The sequence below is a fragment of the Nomascus leucogenys genome, chromosome 18, assembly GCF_006542625.1.
Source record: "Nomascus leucogenys isolate Asia chromosome 18, Asia_NLE_v1, whole genome shotgun sequence".
Taxonomy (NCBI): domain Eukaryota; kingdom Metazoa; phylum Chordata; class Mammalia; order Primates; family Hylobatidae; genus Nomascus; species Nomascus leucogenys.
Window position 1 is genome coordinate 90,780,158 of NC_044398.1, and position 20,013 is coordinate 90,800,170.

General features: G+C 44.8%; 1 protein-coding gene across 1 annotated transcript in view; it reads right to left on the minus strand.

Annotated features, from left to right (window-relative positions):
- The window catches only part of SNX29 (sorting nexin 29), a 575,039-nt gene that overhangs the window by 194,339 nt on the left and 360,687 nt on the right, over positions 1 to 20,013 (minus strand). Inside the window, exon 16 of the mRNA XM_030797722.1 lies at positions 11,908 to 12,024. Coding sequence (XP_030653582.1) covers positions 11,908 to 12,024 — 117 coding nt within the window. The remainder of the gene's footprint in view (positions 1 to 11,907; positions 12,025 to 20,013) is intronic.

Below are 20,013 nucleotides of genomic sequence, written 5' to 3' on the forward strand. Positions count from 1 at the left end.
TTTTATTTTAAAGTGAATCTTATTACAAAACTTGGGATGGGGTTTTTCCATCTATCTCATCCCTGGATATGAAATTACTCATCTTTCTCTCCCATCACCTCAGTCATCTCAGAGGAAGCAAGGTGCCCCAGGGAACACAGACGGCTCACAGCGAGGACCCACATGAGGTGTTATTGAGCAAGACGGGAAGGCAGCTTTCTGGATAATCGAACGTGCTAGTGAACAGAGTGTTGCCAGAGATACTCCAGGTGCACACTCAGATGTATACGTCATATGCTCCCTGAGTGATTACGTGTTCCAGGCTCTGAGGGTAGGAAAATGAAGACAACAGTCTCTGTCTCAGGAAAGCTCCAGGTCCGCAGGGGAAAACGGAAGTCAACGCCAATGGTACTGCAGAGTGGCAAACACCACAGCACAGAGTGCTCCAGAAACACTCATCAGGGGCCAGCCATACGGTGGAAGGCAGGCAATGGCCCACTCCACAGGGACCCTCACAAAACACACAAGGCTTGGATGATGAAGGGGAGATGGAAAGCCTTTGTAGTTTTTCAGGGCAATTGCAATGAATGGCAATTATCAGGGCAACATACATCAATGTAAATGTTTATTTACTGGAGACATGTTTTTAACTGGAGACAATGGGAGAGTGGAAGGGAAGGGAGAGGGAGAGGATTGCAACCACAGAGAGAGAGAGTCAGGCAGGGGGAAGAGACAGACAGACAGAGGAAAAGAGAGAGAGAGAGACAGAGGCAGAGACAAAGAAAGAAGCAGAGAGAGAAACAAAAGGAGAGAAAGGGAGGGAGAGAAAGACACAAAAGAACAACAAAAAGAGAAGCACATAGAGACCAAAGAAGAAACAAAGACACAAAAACAGGAGGAGAAATGGAGAGAGTGGGAGAAAATGCAGAATATAAGAGACAGCCCAGGTGGCAGAGACCCAAAGTTCCTGGGAAAGGCAGTGCTGTTCTAGACCAAACCCTGACCAGGCTGGTGAGTGGGTGGGAGGCCAGTTGGACCTGGGACTAAACAAAGGCAGGCCCACTGCACCCCACAGCCACGCTATGTCATCTCCTCTCCTCCAGGACCTGCAGACTCCATGCCAGGGCAGGCTCATGAGATAAGGCAGGCTCTGACGAGCTCCCTGCTAGCTAGTGCATCAATAAAAAACATGACATTTAAGGGCCCTACCTTTCCCAAATGCACTCATCGGGAAATAGTTCCATGACCATCTTCTTACAGAAGATGTTCCTCAGGGAAATAATTCTGGAACATAATGACTGCAATAGTGTTCCTTGGGGAAATAACTTTGGGAAAGGCTCCTGTACCTAGCCATCCCTTTGGAGAAGCATGGAGCAGCCTCGTGTGTGGCCCTTGAGAGAAATCCCACAATATAGAAGACTATCAAACTATCTCTGATCCAACATTTTCCAGGCTTACTGCATCACAGAACCCCAGTTCCTTTTTAAAAAATATATGAAGCAACTATGCAAACCCCTCACTCAATCACTGTTCTGCTTTTTTTTTTTTTTTTTTTTTTCTTGAGACGGAGTGTCGCTCTGTCGCCCAGGCTGGAGTGCAGTGGTGCGATCTCTGCTCATTGCAACCTCTGCCTCCCAGGTTCATGCCATTCTCCTGCCTCAGCCTCCCGAGTAGCTGGGACTACAGGCACCCGCCACCACGCCCGGCTAATTTTTTGTATTTTTAGTAGAGACGGGGTTTCACCGTGTTAGCCAGGATGGTCTCAATCTCCTGACCTCTTGATCCGCCCGCCTCGACCTCCCAAAGTGCTGGGATTACAGGCGTGAGCCACCGCACCCAGCCCACTGTTCTGCTTTTGGGAAACTCTGCCTTCTCTAGATTATAAGTTTCCAAAGAGACTTTTTTTTTTTTTTTTTTGAGATGGAGTCTTGCTCTGTCTCCCAGGCTGGAGTGTAGCGGCGTGATCTCGGCTCAATGCAACCTCCACCACCCGGGTTCAAGTGATTCTCCTGCCTCAGCCTCCCAAGTAGCTATGATTACAGGCATGCACCACCATGCATGGCTAATTTTTGTATTTTTAGTAGAGGTGGGGTGACACCATGTTAGACAGGCCGGTCTCAAACTCCTGACCTCAAGTGATCCGCCTGCCTCAGCCTCCCAAAGTGCTGACATTACAGGCATGAGCCACCATGCCCAGCCTCCGAAGACCTGACATAAACATCATGTGATGAGTATGCTAAACACACACACACACACACACACACACACACACACACACAAAGTCCTGATGTATGAAGTGAGAAGGAGAGACAAGAAGGGGAGAGATTCACTTTTCAGATAAAGAATGGGCATGTTTGAGAGCTTCATCACAGAAGCATCCGAATGTTTAAAACCATTCAGAGTGCTGTGCCTGGAATACAATACACATCAAATTTGGCTTGAAATCGGAAAACATAAAATAAAAGAGTGAGCAGTGTGGTGGTATGGAACAACAGAGTCCTGGGTTTACATTCAGGTGCTACCATGAAGCTGTGTGCCTTTGGGTGAGTCACAAAACCTCTCTGTACCTCAATTTGCTCAGCTGAAAAATGGGCCTAATCAGAAAATTATAAGGACTGCCTAGAGGGTGCAAGGAAAAAAATGCACACCAAACACACAGCAAAGCTCTGCCAAAGGGTGGTTCCCTCATCAAACAGACAAGGGAGGGGACGAGTGAGAGCGGGGGTGGGGGGAAGGAGCCGACAGCATGGATGCTTGGAGTCAGGACAGTGGTTTCACAGGCAGCAAGTCACACCAAGCCAGGCCATCTTTTCTGCTTAAGTGCAGGTGATCAGAAACGGGACTAGGGACAGAGAAACAGAGCCTTGCCAACGGGACCAAAATAAAGAGGAATCCAATGTCCATTACATGAAGTGAGCTCATGTTTGCATCCGCCATGGGAACAAACTGCATTTAATGAGTGGCTTCACCTTTAGCTTTTACCACACTGTGCCTTTAACTGACCTCTACAACTTGCAGTCTTACAAGGTTCTATTTCCCTGTCCCCATTTATTATTCAAACTAGCAGGTGTTCTCCCAGAGTGTAATCAAATCCTGCTAAAAGGTAAAAGCCTCCAGCATTCATTCACCTCTTATACCAAAGGGGAAAAACATAATAAGAGAGTCCTAAAAATACTCACGGTAAAAAAAAAAAAAAAAAAAAATTCAATCCTTAATCCAAACTCCTTTTCCTTAAAAATAAGTGTCTTAGCTTAAAAGGATACACAGGCCAAGTTTGGTGGCTCATGCCTATAATCCCAGCAATTTGGGACGGCAAAGCAGGAGGATCGCTTGATGCCAGGTGTTCAAGACCAGCCTGGGCAATATAGTGAGATCCTGCCTCTACAAAAATAAAATGAAATATAATATAAAATGAAATAATTAGCCAGGCTTGGCGGCGCACACCTGTAGTCCTAACTACACCAGAGACTGAGGCAGAGAGATTGCTTGAGTCTAGGAGTTTGAGGTTACACTGAGCTATGATGGTGCCACTGCACTCCAGCCTGGGCAACAGAGCAAGACCCTGTCTCTAAAAAAAAGGACAGTATATATAGTGATACAAGCTAAGCATTCCTAATCCTAAAATCTGAAATCCAAAATGTTCCAATGAGCATTTCTTTTGAGCATCCTGTTGGCATCCAAAAAATTTTGGATTTTGGAGTACCTCAGATTTCAGATTTTTGGATTAGGGATGCTCAACCCAAAAGTATAATGCTAATATTCCAAAATGTAAAGAAATCTGAAACACTTGTGGTCCCAAATATTTCAGAAAAGAGCTGCTCAACCTGCATTATAAAAAGATACCACTGAAAGGAAACTAACCCTGCTCGTCTCTTTTCTGAATTATCACTTCGTCTGTGCACTCAGCCTCTGCTCTATGAAAATGAAGTCATCATGTAGCAAACATTTACTGAGCACCTACTACATGCTGGGCACGGTGCTAGGCACAGGGGATCGGAGTTGGAAATGGGTCATGAGGGCCAGCACAGAGGGCACTGTTTCATTGGCAGAATCTCACGGAACCTCGCACTATGGTCAGCACTATGTTTATTCCCAGCAGATAGAAGAGGAGATTTGGGTTTCCACCTAAAGCAGACAGTCCTGTCCTGACCCTGAGTCACTCGAATACCCTGGGGTCTTGGAGGAAGCCTAATCCAGTGTGGTCAGGGATCCAGGCCCCATGGAAAGGAAGAGGGAAGTGGCTGAGATTCCCATAACAGATGCCTCTTATAGTAAAAAGCCAGAGAAAAAAACAAAAGATGACTCCAGGAGGAAAACTGAGCTGGAAACGGCCTTCTTTCTTCTGCCCTGGCTGTCTGACTCTGGGGAGATGACCAAAGCAGGCCTGAGGCAATAATGGGGTATCCCCTGGGGACCCGGTCCAAATGGTGAACTCTTCTGACAGCCTTCAAGCCCTTAATGACCTTTTTACTTGCTCCTCCCTTCTGGCCATCACAGCCTAACAGAGGAAAGGATCTGATGACGAGAGCTGCCTCTGCGTAAATGGCTGTCTCTGTCCTGGAGGGCATCGGACTTGGGCAGAGGGAGCATGGTACAGAGGAGAGATGTGCTGGCACGGCATGGGGGCCTACTGGTGACATTCATTCATTCACTCATTCACTCAATGAGTCGACCCACATTTACTGAACACCTACCATGTGAATCACTGAAACCCAAAGGGAGCAGAAAGAAACAAAAACTTGCCCTTGTGGACACGGGAAAGATAACACTGATCAGTGATAAATCAGTGTAACATTACATTAAGACAGGAAGGGAGAGACACATGTCAGCATCATAGTCAACATGGAAAATCTGACCTTGTCAGGGCTTCAGGGAGGGTTCCTGAGGAAGTGTCGAGCTGATATGCAGCCCTGGCACTGCGCAGTGTTCCACGCAAGGGAACACTAGGAACAAAGGCCCTCAGTGGGAGGCAGCACAGGGCAGGAGGTCCAGCACCCTGGGGGAGCATGAAGAGAAACTGGTGGGGTGGGGGGACGGGAGTGGGGGTGCAGTGGCCAAAATCCTTCTGCAACTCAGTTATCTAATTCATAAAAGAGGAAAATACTTCATTTGTATGCCCAACGCATTGTTGGAACTACATCGTGACCTCTGAAAGGATTATGAGCCTCCAAAAGGATATTCCTGCAGCAGGTGGAGGAGGCTGGGAGGAGGTGGTCACCCTTTCCAAAGTCCCAAGAGTCCTGCAGGGCAAGATCTCTGAGTTTTCACCCAGTCTAACCGAGCCCCGTGGACTGCCAGCCAGCCTTCCAGTCTAAAGGGAGGATTTCATCTACATTGAAGATTTCCACCCAGGATGCTATCCCAACATTACTGTAAAAACAAAAACGGGAAACCATGCAACATCCAAGAGGGACCTGGGGAAATCCATTATGGTTTTGTCAGTTCCAGGGAACAAGACACAGTTCTTAAAATGAACAACAATTCTACTCATAAAGTAAAATTAGAAGACCCCTAAAGCACATTGTTAAATGAGGAAAGGTAGGACACAGAAGAAGGAATTCAGTAGGCTACTCGTTATTAACACATATAGGTGCATACTCATCATTAACATGTATAGGCATGTGCTCGTTATTAACATGTATAGGTGCATGTTCGTTAACATGTATAGGCATGTGCTCGTTATTAACATGTACAGGCGCATGCTTGTTATTAACATGTATAGGCATGTGCTCGTTATTAACGTGTATAGGTGCATGTTCGTTATTAACATGTATAGGCATGTGCTCGTTATTAACATGTATAGGCATGTGCTCGTTAACATGTATAGGTGCATGCTCGTTATTAACATGTATAGGCATGTGCTCGTTATGAACATGTACAGGCGCATGCTTGTTATTAACATGTATAGGCATGTGCTCGTTACTAACATGTATAGGTGCATGCTAATTATTAACATGTATAGGTGCATGGTCGTTATTAACATGTATAGGCATGTGCTCGTTATTAACATGTACAGGTGCATGCTCGTTAACATGCATAGGTGCATGCTCATTAACATCTATAGGCATGTGCTCGTTATTAACATGTACAGGCATGTGCTCGTTATTAACATGTATAGGTGCATGCTCGTTATTAACATGTATAGGCATGTGCTCGTTATTAACATGTATAAGTGCATGCTCGTTATTAACATGTATAGGCATGTACTCGTTATTAACATGTACAGGTGCATGCTCGTTAACATGCATAGGTGCATGCTCGTTATTAACATGTATAGCCATGTGCTCATTAACATGTATAGGCATGTGCTCGTTATTAACATGTATAGGTGCATGCTCGTTATTAACATGTATAGGCATGTGCTCGTTATTAACATGTATAGGCATGTGCTCGTTATTAACATGTATAGGTGCATGCTTGTTAACATGTATAGGCATGTGCTCGTTATTAACATGCATAGGTGCATGCTTATTAACATGTATAGGCATGTGCTCGTTATTAACATGCATAGGCGCATACTCATTAACATGTATAGGTGCATGCTCGTTATTAACATGTATAGACATGTGCTCATTAACATGTATAGGTGCATGAGTCTAAAAATTTTGATACTTTCCAACTGTTAAAAGCAAAAATATTACCATTAGTATATCATATTGTATAATATGAAAAAAATGTTTAAGAAAAAAATAAATTTAAAAAACCAAAAATCTAATATTTTAAGTCAGACCCAGAAGTGCCACTTCTCAGTGTGGGATGCTGGGAGAGTTGCATCATTTCTGAGTCTCAGCTTTGTCTTCTGCAAAATGGCCATCATAATATTAATTACTATTAGGCCATGTGAGGATTAAATTACTAACATTCAAGAGGGAAGCCAAATTTTTGACTGATATCAATTAATAAATATTAGCTACTAATATCAGCAGTTATTCATTTGTACAGGTTAACTGGGTTTTTTTATTATCCACAATGAGAATGATGCACTGATGTTGCTCTCCAAAAATTTATCTACAGTGACAACAGTCACCTACCATTTACCACCTGACACTGAACTTGTCCTAAGAAATGGGACCACTGCCTGGTTCCTGACTGCCCACTGAGCCCCTCTCTGCAAGGCTAGCCTTGGAGTAGGCTGGGACCCCTGGTGTTGGGCAGGGACAACTGAGAGGCTGGCCCACCTCCAAGACCTACCCCACTCACACTGGGAGACAGGTCAGGGCCAGGCCTCCATCCCCACATCCCACTGTCCTTTCTCAGAGGAGGTAGATTAGACGCTGCCCAAGTCTCTAATGTGCAACACAAGTGGCAGGGCCACTGCAGGGATGCTGGAACCTTGGCTGGTGGGAATGGGTAACATAAGGGGACCCCCTCTCCCATACCTATTCCTGCAATTCTCTAGAGCTGGTGTAGCTTGGAGAAAGAAAATGGGCTTTGTAATTAAACCTGAGTCTGAATCCAGGCTCTATTACATACACACTCACAGAATGACTGGAGGCTTCTCTGAACCTCAGTAAACCTGTAAAATGGAGATGACATCACCTCCCTGAAAGGGTTCTTAGTATACAACAGGTCCTTCCTAAATATGCTTCCTCTTAAGGAAACTCCTAACTACCTAGATAAGAAATCCACAAAAACATGTACAAAGTCTTGGAGCTGTCAGGAATTAGGGAAGCAAACTCAGTCAGGGACTGCATTATTAGGCTTTCAATATGGTAGGGGGTGGGGGGATGGGGATTACATTTGCACACTGGCCCCACTGAAACAAATGGGGTGTGAACTGACACCTGCAATAGTGCTTTCCTAGACCAACATTTATGAGCCTCCTGATGGAAACACACACCACCACCTGTGACATGGTTGTGGCAAAAAAACACACCTGAAACTCGTCAAGCCTCCAGAGTGAATGACCAATTTAAGGAAAGGTAAGGGACAGAGGAACATGACAAACATCACCATAGGACTGCAATTAGCAAAATCCTAACTGGGAAAGCCTACAGTTCAAGTGTCTTCCACAATAATGACAAAAGAGACAAGGGAAAAAAGAGAGCGATAGCAAGGGAATCTACAAATTACAAGAGCCTGAAGAGGCACACCAACCAACTGCACTATATGAACTTTATCAGGGTCCTGATCAACACAAAGACATGGAAACCTCTATTGAGCTACCTGGAGAATACTGAACACAGACTGGGTATTTCATGATATCATGAAATTACTGTTAGAAATAGGTGTTAGGCCAGGTGCAGTGGCTCACGCCAGTAATTCTAGCACTTTGGGAGGCCGAGGCGGGCGCATCACTTGAGGTCAGGAGTTTGAGACCAGCCTTGCGAAAATGATGAAACCCCATCTCTACTAAAAATACAAAAATCAGCCAGGCATGATGGTGGGCACCTGTAATCCCAGCTACTTGGGAGGCTGAGGCATGAGAATTGCTTGAACCTGGGAGGCAGAGGTTGCATTGAGCTGAGATCGCACCACTGCACTCCAGCCTGGGCAATAGAGCATGATTCAGTCTCAAAAAAAAACAAATAAATAAAATAAAAATAGGTGTGCTAATGGTATTGTGAATATATTTTAGCAGTAAATATTGGGTATTTATAAATGAAAGCATAAGACGGGTTGCATATACACCCAAATAATCTGAGTTGAGAAGTAACGAGCAGAGTATGAGCAAAGCAAGAATGACCTTGAGTTGATTATTATTGAGGCTGAGTGACAGGGACATGGGTTTTTGTTACATAATTCCCTCTGCTTTTACATATGTTTTAAATGTTCCACTTTTATTTAAAGTGAATGATTAAGCCATAGGCTGAGGGGATATGTAAAATACGTGTAAGTGCAAAGGAGATATAAAAAGAGTGAGAAAGCAAGAAAACCAAATACTGTGCAATAGAAAAATGGACAAAGGCTGTGAGAAGTCAGATGTGGAACCCAGAATGGGGAACAGGCAAATGAAAAGATGGGCAACCTCATCTGTGGTCAGGGAAACGCAAGTTCAAGCCATCTCATGCAAAAAGGCATTGGTAGGTACGAGTGGGAAAACATGAACCATTTTCCTTCTGCTGTCATACCACAACCATCAACAAAGACGACTTCTTGGGACAAAATGTATGGGGGTTTCTCCCTACCACCAAACAATCAGTTCTGCAGCAGACACCAGATGGGTGTCCTCTGATTCAATTCTGACACATCTACCTGGAGGTAGCATCAGATCCCACATGGTCAGGCTCAGTCCCACAAGACCGCCCCTCACTTCTGATGCCAACCACAAGCCCCAGGTTGTTTCACCTGTGCTTCTAACTCACTAGCAATAAACTGCGGATCTCACAATCCCTTTCTTGGGTTCCATTAATTTGCTAGAGCAGCTCACAGAACTCAGAGAAACACACTTTCTGGTGATTATAAAGGATATTACAAAGGATACAGTGAAGAGATGCACAGGCCAAGGTATGGGACACGGTGCAGAGCTTCCATGCTCTCCCCATGTATCAACCTCCAGGAACCTCCACTTATTCAGCTACCTGGAAGCTCCCTGAATCCCGTCTTCCAGGGCCTTTTATGAAGACATCACTGGATAATCAAGATTACCAACGTGATTGGATAAAAAGGGTATGGTCTAAGACTAACAGACTGAGTGGGGAGACCCTGCAAGCCCTCTCTGTCCAGATCCTTCCTGGCTTCTCTGTGCAGTATTCTTTCCTCCAGGGTGCGGGGCTGGACCCCTTCTGAAATGGGGGTCTTGTGACCCACAATCAGACGATATGGGTCAATTTCTTTACAGATAGCAGAGGAAGATTCGAGTCCTGTCTTGGGTAGAAAAAGGAAGAGATGAAAAGAGGGCAGGAGAAGGTCAGAGAGATTCTGTTTTCCGAGACCTTCTTCTGAGGCCTAAAGTGCCTCCAACGTTACAACAAGGGCTATGGGAGTTATGGGCCAGGAACAGCAGAGGAAAACACAAATATATAAAATATCACAGCAGCGATGTGAAAGTGTCAGCAGGAACTTTTACACATAAACAGAGGGATAATAAATAGGTGCTTTTACTTTATAAAATGGCAAAACTCACTAAAGTTTAAGACGCCATACACTAAAACGCCGCAATTTCACACTTAGGTAGTGACCTTAAAGAAACGTTTGTGTAATGGATCCAGGAAGTGATAAGAGATGGCTGCTAATATCATAAAAAGATAGCAAACATTATACATCTCCTGACAGAAAACACCACCCAACAACAGAGTCATATAATCAGCAAAATTAAACCTGAATCCAAGCTTCTAATGTAAGGAAATACAGGAAATGAAGAAGCGTATTGAATCACACTACAGAGATACCATCAGCAAAACTGAGGTGGTAAAAACCTCTGTAAGGCAAATCCAGTGTCTTCAGTAAACAAATGATGAGAAAGAAGGGGAGAGAGAGAGATGAGAGAAGACTCTGTTGAAGAAAAGAAACCTAAGACAGTAGTGGATTCATAGAGGAACAAAGTAGAATGGTCGCCAAGGGCTAGGGGGAGTGGAGAGCAGGGACTGAGTGTTTAATGGGGACAGTTTCAGTTGGGGAAGATGGAAAAGTTCTGGAGAGGGGTGGTGGCGATGGCCTCACAATGTGTGAACGTACTTAATGCCACTCAACTGTACACTTAACGATGGTTAAAATGGTAAAAGTTATGTTAGGTATATTTTACCCTAATTTTTAAAATTTAAAGGAAAAGCAACATAGAGACATATTAACCAATTACAATGCATGGGTCTCACATGGATCCTGAATCAAAAAAACTATTCAAAGGTATGAGGCAATTGGAAATTTGAACACTGACTGTGAAGACATAAAGGAATTACTGGTAATGGGGGTGATAAGGATATTGTATTTCTTTTTGTATTTTTAGAGATAAATACAAAGATGTCTATACATGAAATAATACCCAGAATTTGACTGAAATGGTATCGGAGGAGGAAGCAGATGTAGATAACCTGAAACACAATTGGCCATGACGGATAATTGTTCACCCTGACAAAGGATATACGAGCGTGCATTACACAGCCTGCCTAAATGTGGGCATTTTACATAATAAAGAAGTTGTAAAATGAGGAAGCTATTATACGTCTCCACAAAAGGACAAGTGTTAGATGCTCACAGCATTGTGGTTTGTAATAGCAAAATAGTGGAGACTTCCTAAATGTTTACAAAGACAGGACTGAATCAAAAATATTGTGCTACTTCATTCAACAGAGAACTACAGAGCCAAGCAAGTAAGTGATCTAGATCAGTGGATCTCAACCAGGGGTGATTCTGCCAGGTTCTGAAATCCAGAGGACATCTGGCGATATCTGGAGACATTTGTGGTTGCCAAAACCTGGCGAGCTGAAGCTACTGGCCTCTAGTGGGTGGAACCCAGGGATGCTGCTAAGCATCCCATAATGCTCAGAACAGCCCCCACAGTAAAGAATTATATGATCCAAAATATCAGCAGTGCTGTGGTTGAAAAGCCCTATACCTGATGTATGTGGATTACTCCTCAAACTACAATATTGAATTAAAAACAAATGAGCAAAAACAAGTGGCAAACAGATATATACAAAAGTAACACCATGTAGGTAAAAGTTAAGAACACAAAACTAAGACTGCTTACTTCTCATGGAAATTTATCCATGCAGTAAAGTACGGAAAGATGGGCAGAGGGAGACTATGCCAATTTTAACTGTAGATGACTAGAAGGAGAAGCAGGAAATGTTGCTTCAACAGAACTTGTAACATTTTACTTATTCTACCCCCTCCCCACAAAAAATAAAAAGCAAATGTGGCAGAGGTGAATGTGGGCAAATCTGGCCAGTGGATGCATGGTTGCTTGCTCTATTGGTCTCTGTGCTTTTCTACTGGGCAGTGGGCAGCAGAGGCTGGATGGACACACAGGGTTGGGGGAACACTCACCGGTCCCCGGAGATCGATGAGCTCCTGCCTCATCTGGGACACGAGGGCTTCCTTGGCCACCAGGGCCCTGTGCAGGCGCTCGTTGAACTCAATCAGCTCGCCATGCATCTCTGCCACCTGGAACACGAGCATCGAAAGGTGAGGCTTAGAGGCAGACATTCCCCAGGGACCAATTCCGCCTTCTCTGGACTCTTCTTCCTGACACCTGTCAGCAAAACATTCGCAGGCTGTTGGGGCTGGAGCCAATGACACTGCTTACCTGTGAACCATGCAATCACCCATAAGCTCAATGTGTCTGACCTGCTTCATACTGACACTTCAGAGTCAAAAGTATGAAGTTATGGTCCAAATACGATATTATCCGATCATGTTTGGACCTTGGGCTTTTTTTTTTCTTTTTTTTTTTTTTTTTAAATAAGGTCTCGCCCTGTCAAGGTCAAACGTCTAACAAGGAACTGACACCAGAGCCCTGGCTATGCGCTGTGGTCCTGCCACTCCACTCTGCCCACATGCAACCCATTTGGGCCTGCTGTAAGCTGCTGAATTTTTCCAAATTGAATTATTCGATATTCTCAGCTGATCCCCAATAAATAAAACTGGAGGTGACTATAGACGGTCTATAGTCAATGTACAGACTATTCAACTGTAATTTACTTAAGCATTTTAGAGAAATGTGAGATGTAATCCTGCTACACTCTCCAAGAACCCTAAAGGAAGAATCCTGCAAGCATCTTTAAGAGAAGTCCCCAGAATGCGAGGTCAGGAAGATCCTTATCTAGGTCCCCAGCTCCCTGCCCTTCCCAAGACATCCCCCCTCCAACGCCCCAGACCTCACCTAAGCACTAACTACACTGTATGCAGTGCAAAAACAATACCAGGCCATTTGCAATAAGTACTTTACATGAGCTATAGAAGACACTGTCAGAGTAAAGGAGGGACACAGGGAGAAGCTCTGTGAAAAAACAGGGGTCACTAAATGTGTGTCTTATCTGAGGAGGAATAAAAGGGAGCCCTCTTTTTTTCTTGTTGTATGAAAGGTAAGTCGCAGCATGAAGGGTAAGTCAAAGAAGAAAATCCACCAAGATATGAATGATAGCCAAAGGGGTATGTTTCCTTCTCATTCTTTCTACTTTTCCTTATTTGAGCTCCCATTCGTCAGTGAGAGAAGCCACTTAGACCCTTTATAATGAATTAAAATTCTTCATCTGAAATACAAGGGAGCCATTGTGCAATCAACATGAAATATATCAGGCTTCCATTAACTTGCTCTGTGAGTTCCCCTCCAAAGGTACCCCCTTCTATCCCTGAGGTACAGATGCTTTCAAACCAGTGTGAAATAGTAAGTGAAAATGACACAAAAGATACTGCAAGAACCATGCAATTAACAAAGGCAGAATAAGTCACTGAGCCTTTCTGCCAGCTTTTTTCTTTGTACAGATGTAAAATTAATATTCCTTTGTTGCCTTATTCCTTTTGGATAAGAAAAGGTTGAGTTGATCATCTTTGGGCCTTTAACAAACAAATACAGTATTGCTCATAATGCCTATGTGCCCCCTCCACACAGAAATCACATGAACCCTCCACGAGCTTCCTCTAGGCTGTGAATCCGTTCACCACCCAGCAAACCAGAAATCCACAGCTGCCGATATTACCGCTAAATACCTGCCAATGTGCCCCCACAAAACGTGAGCCTTAAATAAATGCCACTGCCATTTCTAAAGCAAAGCAGGGTTTTGTGTTTTGTTTCAGTTTTGTTTTGCAGTGAGAGCCAGAGTGTTACTGCAATTTCATAAATGCAGAAAACATCGAAACATCCCAGATACAAGTGGTGTTTACCATAAGCTGTCAAAACCCTGGTTCTCTTTTGCAGCCAGAAGAGCAGAACTTGACCACATCAGGCAAATCTTTCATTTCACTAGGGAATGAAAAGGAAAAATCCGATGCAACTTAAGAGACAAAATTTGATAAAATAATGTCCAGTAACCATTAAAACTATGATGTTCCTTGTTACTAAGCTAACCTCTGAAACTCTGAGTTTTTATATCACATATCCCTACCTACAGCCATTGGTATAAACAGCTTTCATCTTACATAAACCATACTGAGCTTACTGTTCCTCGAATAACTATTTCCAAACTCCAGTATAACTAGAAATAAATTCAAGACTCAGAAAGAGCCTAAGAGAGAATGTGAGATCACAAATAGTTCCTGTTATCACAAAAATAAAAGTAGGCTGCACAACCACTGCCTCTTGGAATTTTTATTAGGCTTTGAGGGCACTTATGGGTTCTCATCTGACCTTCTTATTTTTCAACAGCCACAGAAAATAGCACAGAGAGAGAACAGGTGCCCTCCAATCCATTCTCCTCCAAGCAGGCACAATCATCTTCCCAAAGTAACATCTAATGTTGTCACCTGCTGTTTAATACTTTCAGGGCTTCCACTGCTCTAAGAGTAAAACCCAAACTCCTTCAAGATGCAGCCCCAGCCTTTCTCTCCAATCCCCCTTCTCCCTCTTGGGGTCTCACTCACTCACTCAGTCCCCACAGGCCTTCTCTGCTCCATAAACATGTTGAGCAATAAGAGGTCACCCTGCAGACAAGGAAGAGAGAGGTACGACCAGTGGAGGAAACTACAGGTTCAAGTGCTGGCACCAGAGGCTGGCAGGGAGGAGGCGGAGAGAGGTGGTTCAGGCGTCAGGCCTTGGTGCGAGATGGGCCTGGGCTTGATCAGTTACTGACAGTGTGTGTGTTCTGGTGTGAGCCTGTGGCTGTGCATCTATGAAATGGGCATTAAAAACCACACCCATTTCACCAGGCCGCTGTGAGGATGGCAAGAGAAGCTGCACTTAGCAGGCTTGGCAGCACATCTGGGGCAGGGTAAGTTCCCAGCGGATGAGAGCTGGTTTTATGTCATGGGTTATCATGACAGCAGACATGGAGGAAGTGGCGGACAAGTAGGTCTCCAGGGGCCAGATGGAGAAAGGCCATGACATGCCACATCAAGGAGACAGAAATGCTGTGGGGAGCACTCAGTGTGCCCCGAAGCAAGAGCACCACAGAGTTGCTAACCATCTTCCAGGCACAGTGCTAAGATCTTAGGGAGGAGGAAGGACAGCCACACAGTTCACATCCTTTGACGTTTGGTAAATTATGATAGAGTGACCCAGAGAGAAGACAGGGTGTCAGGGAAGGCCCACCCCTCCAAGAGTTAACATTCAGGAGTCACTTATCTAATGAGCCTTGGCACATGCCAGGCAGCCTCCCATGCCATATCCAATGCCTATATCCCCACCAGGCACTTGTGTCCTGACATTGTCAGTTTGAGAGTCTGATGTGCTTCTTTCTACCCTCAGTTGTTATATTTCAAGAAAATTAATCAATCTGCAGGTAGTTAAGGAGGAGATGCCATTTGACAACACTATGACAGTGACAAATCAAAAGCAAATGCCAGGTGGAGGGAGATACACTGACCAGGGCTGACACAGCCACAAACCCAGCCCAGCAAGGGACAGAGGACCAGGAATGAAGCCTTGATTCTCCAAAAGGCCCAAGGACACCACCTAGCCAGTAGAAGTTGTGCTTCTGAACTTGTGCTGGGAAGGCGCACAACTTATCAGTTAATGAGGTGCTAAGACTATGCGTCATGATCTGGGTTTCATCTTTTGGGCTGGAGAGAAGGTAGAAGATTCAAGAGGTTTAAGTAACTTGCCTATTTGGCAACGTCTATCAAATTTTTTAAATCACTCACCTTTGATTTGACAAATCATGGCTGGGCAGAAATCCTGCCTCTCTACTTGCATGTGAGCTCAAAACACAAGTTTAGCTCCAAATGTCTGGGATCCACCTCAATGCCTGTCAAAGGGGACTGGGTAAGTATCTCAGGATTCCACTACTCCCCTGCCCGCTGTTCCCCTGGCAGACAGCACTAATCAATCACTGTTCCTCAAGAAGATACCTAGACAGCCATAACCAACCAATCAGTGTGTTGACCAGCAAGATGATGCCTATTTGGTAGCCCTGGCCTAAAAGATGGGGGAAAGCACCACCAAGAAGGTGACATTTGAGTTGGGCTTTGGAAAATGATGCCTTCGGAGCTTTAGGAGATGGAGCAATTCCTTTCAGCTGGAGTATCAGGAAAGATGATCTCCAAAAATAATGTAGCTGTGAGAAAACTTTTAAGTCTGTGAAAATACCAGGAATTATAATTACCTGCCAAATCACTAAAGGATTATAAATTTTTCAAAAACGCCTCTGGCATTTCCTTTCATATCAGAATATTCCCTCCATCTAATCACATTCAAGTAAATCATGCTTCACCCTCCTCCAGCTAACAAATTAGACGCTTCTTGATTAATTAGATCAAGACACCCCCTAAAATTTCAATAGCAACTGAGGTTCTTTGGGGGGGTCACATACTCAAAACTCTCCAAGATTATTCACTTCGATGCCTTAGAATCTGTTAAGTTTTATAAAACTCACAACCTGTTTTCTGGCCCAGTTTACTCTGGTTGTGGGGAGGGGCCTGAAGCCTCTTTCTGTGATGATGGCATTGCACCTGTCTAGTTAAAAACTGAACCTAGACAGCGCCCACTTTGCGTTCACACGCTCCGGAGCACCAACTAAGTGTCAGGCCTCTTACAGGCATTAGGTGCACCAGCTCATGTAATTCCTGCAGCCCCCCTGGAGGGCCAGCATGCTTCCCTTATCAGTGAGGCACAGGGAGGTTGGCTTATAAGCCTCAAATGTCAGGGCAAGGAAGTGTCAAAGTGGGGAACTGAACCCACACCTTAATGTCCCTACTATCTGTGCTCTTTGCACTCCCTCTTGGGATATGGTAGGAAGCTGATCCCTTTGGTGGTTAAGGACAATTCATTTGTACTGCAGAGTAGAGTGCAGTGGCATGGTTTGGACTCGTGGCTCCCAACCCAAGCTGATCACTAGTCACTGAAGGGCTTCTGAAAAACACGGATTTATGGGTCTTGGCCCCTGAAATTCCGATTCAGTAGACTGAGGGGAAGGACCTCAAAGAAGTATTTTTTAAAGCCCGCGGTGCCTACAATGATCAGTCAGAGTTAAGAGCCACTGGTAAACACAAAGGGAGCATTTCATAGACTCAGCTTTGAACGGCAGTTGGGCCATTCCCTACTTGTAGGAAACAGTTTTCCTGTTCCTCATTTGCAAAACGGGGACGTCGCAGAAGCTCCTCCACTTGTCAGCTCTCCACCTCTGAACTCTCGCTGATGCGAACAAAGCCACAAGCCAGAAGAAAACGGCATGAACTCTGCCTGCCCACAGCAGATGGCGGTACATCATCCCTCGGTATGCGTGGGGGACTGGTCCCAGGACTCCATACGGATAGCAAAATCCACGGACACTCCAGTCCCTTCTATAAAATGGTGTAGTATCTGCAACAGAACCTACACACCTCCTCCTGTATACTCTAAATCTTCTCTAAATTACTTACAGTACCTGATATGATGTAAGTGCTATGTAAATAATGGTTGTACCATATTGTTTAGGGAATAAAGAAGGAAAAAAGTCTGTACATGTTCAGTAAAGATGCACTCCCCCCCGCCGGTATTTTTGCTCCTCAGTTGGTTGAACCACAGATGCAGAGTCACAGCTACAGAGGGCCAACTGTAACTGTCACATGCAGTGTTGCCACCTCAGTAACGACACAGCAAGTGTCACACACACACAGCAAGTGACTCTATGACAGTGACATGCACAGGGTGGCCCACAAACTGGTGTGGGTGTGCCACCTGTTTTCTGCCAGTATGAGACCACAGGAGGAAAGAAACTGGAAGCAAGCATTTAGAAATGTTTCAAGCAATTTCATACTGCTGTGAAACACAGGAGCTTCAGGGTTTTTCTACATTGTTTTTTGGTAATTTATAAAAATATCAGTCTGCAATGGATTGAAAGTTTTTTTAAAAAAGAAAACGGGTTCTCATAGTTTGAGAAGCATTGATCTATAATTGCTGTGTTTGAAGCAATCTCTTGCATTAATAATTACGAAAAACAAGGATAAACAATAATGAAAAAAAGCCAAACTACAGTCACGTTTGGATAAAATTCAAGACAGTTGAAAAGAAAAACGAGATAAAACCAATGCTATCAACACCTGTCCTTCTTTTAGATACATATACAAGTATCCCTTATCCAAAATGCTCGGGACCAGAAGTATTTTGGATTTTGAAATTTTTGGATTTTGGAGTATTTGCATTACAGTTACAGGATGAGCATCCCAAATCTGAAAATCTGAAATCCAAATGCTCCAATGACCATTTCCTTTGAGCATTATGTCGGCACTCAAAATATGCTGACTTCCGGAACATTTGGAATTTGGGATTTTTGGATTTGGGATGCTCAACCTGTACATTGTCTTACAGTGTCCATTTAGCCTTAAAAAGTAAGAAAACTAGAAATGTTCATTGAAATAATGGGTGTCCAGATCTCGTACTAGACACAGAGTCACAGGAAATCCTCATGGGATTCTACTAGCCATAGCTCTCTTTTACCTTGGCACTGTGGGTCCAGGGAGTGACAGAGAAATCCGAATCCCAGTTATTAGGGCTCCAAAGCCCATGCTCTTCTGGTCACATGGCCTTTCAGGCAACACATAAATAACCCAGGAAGAGAAACACGGTGCCCATTTGAGGAAATGTGGCTTGGGGAAGCAAGTGGCCTGTCTAAAGCCATACACAGTTTATTTTACTCCCTAACAGAGCCACGACTACACACCAAGCTTCCCGCTTTTAATTCAGCGCTCTCTGCTCCTCTACTGGGAGGCCACAAGACTTTTAAACAAGCTGAGGAATGGAAAAGCATTCTGTAAACTGAGGGCACTGTCTTCCCGGAGGGGGGATGGTGACAGTGTGGAGGGGCGGGCAGGCTCAGGGGGCACTCCCTGCGCACCAGGAACGTTCCATGTCCTCTCCGAGCAGTACTCACCTGTACCCTACAACTCCCCTGGGAGGTGAGTGGTGTTACTGTCCCTAATTTTGTAGCTAAGAAAACTGAGGCACAGAAAGGGTGTGCAACTTGTCCAAGGCCACACAGGAAGTAAGCAGCAGAACTGGGATTCGGATTCCCGAGCCTGTGTTCTTGGCCACACTCCTCTCTCCTCCCTCTCAGCATACGCCATCACTGTGATGCTGAGCTAGCATCTCAAGGCACCAGTGAAGAGCAGAGGACCTGGAAGGGTGCTGAGCCAGGGATGGAGGGCTGGGAGCATCTCAAAGGTAAGGGAAACTGTCACACACACACACACGTACACACACACAGAGCCGGGGAAAGGCGCCGTCAACGCCACAGCGAATGGCTGCCATCGGCAGGCAAAGGCGAAAAGCCATGTGGGCTCTGGCTGCTCCCACATCCCCCTCAGGGGGACCCTAGCAGTAAGGGAAGGGGCACCTAGAGTACGTAAGAACCTCGGCCAATGCAAGGCCAAAGGAGACTCCCAGAGAAGAGTCTAGGGCCTCCCCAGCAGCTAGGGTGAGCCTTCTCCAAAATGGTTTCTGCTTCAGGTGAAGGCAACGCCGACAACAGCTTCAAACGAAAATACCAGCATGAAGACATTCCAGGAGACTGGCAGACATGACTTCCGGATGTTCCATGTCAAGGAGAAAAATGAGGCCCTGGAGGTCAAATCCAGGCCCTGTCTACTCACTGCTGGATGACCTTGTGTAAAGAATCACATGTCTTTGATTCCTGGTATCCTATTTTTTACATTTTGTTTTCCAGAGACAGGGTCTTACTCTGTTGCCCAGGCTGGAGTACAGTGGTGCAATCACAGCTCATGCAGCCTCGACTTCCTGGGTTCAAGCAATCCTCCTGTCTCAGCCTCTCAAGTAGCTGGGACTGCAGCCATGTGCCACCGTGCTCAGCTATTTTTTTTTTTTTTTTTTTTTTTGGGTGAAGACAGGATATGGCTATGTTTCTCAGGCTGGTCTTGAACTCCTGGACTCAAGGAATCCTCCTGCCTCAGCCTCCCAAAGTGCTATAATTACAGGCATGACCAACCGCACCCAGCTCTAATTCCTGGTATTTATTTGTCAAATGAGGTTACTGTCACCTATTGTACAGGTTTGTCATGAGGTAC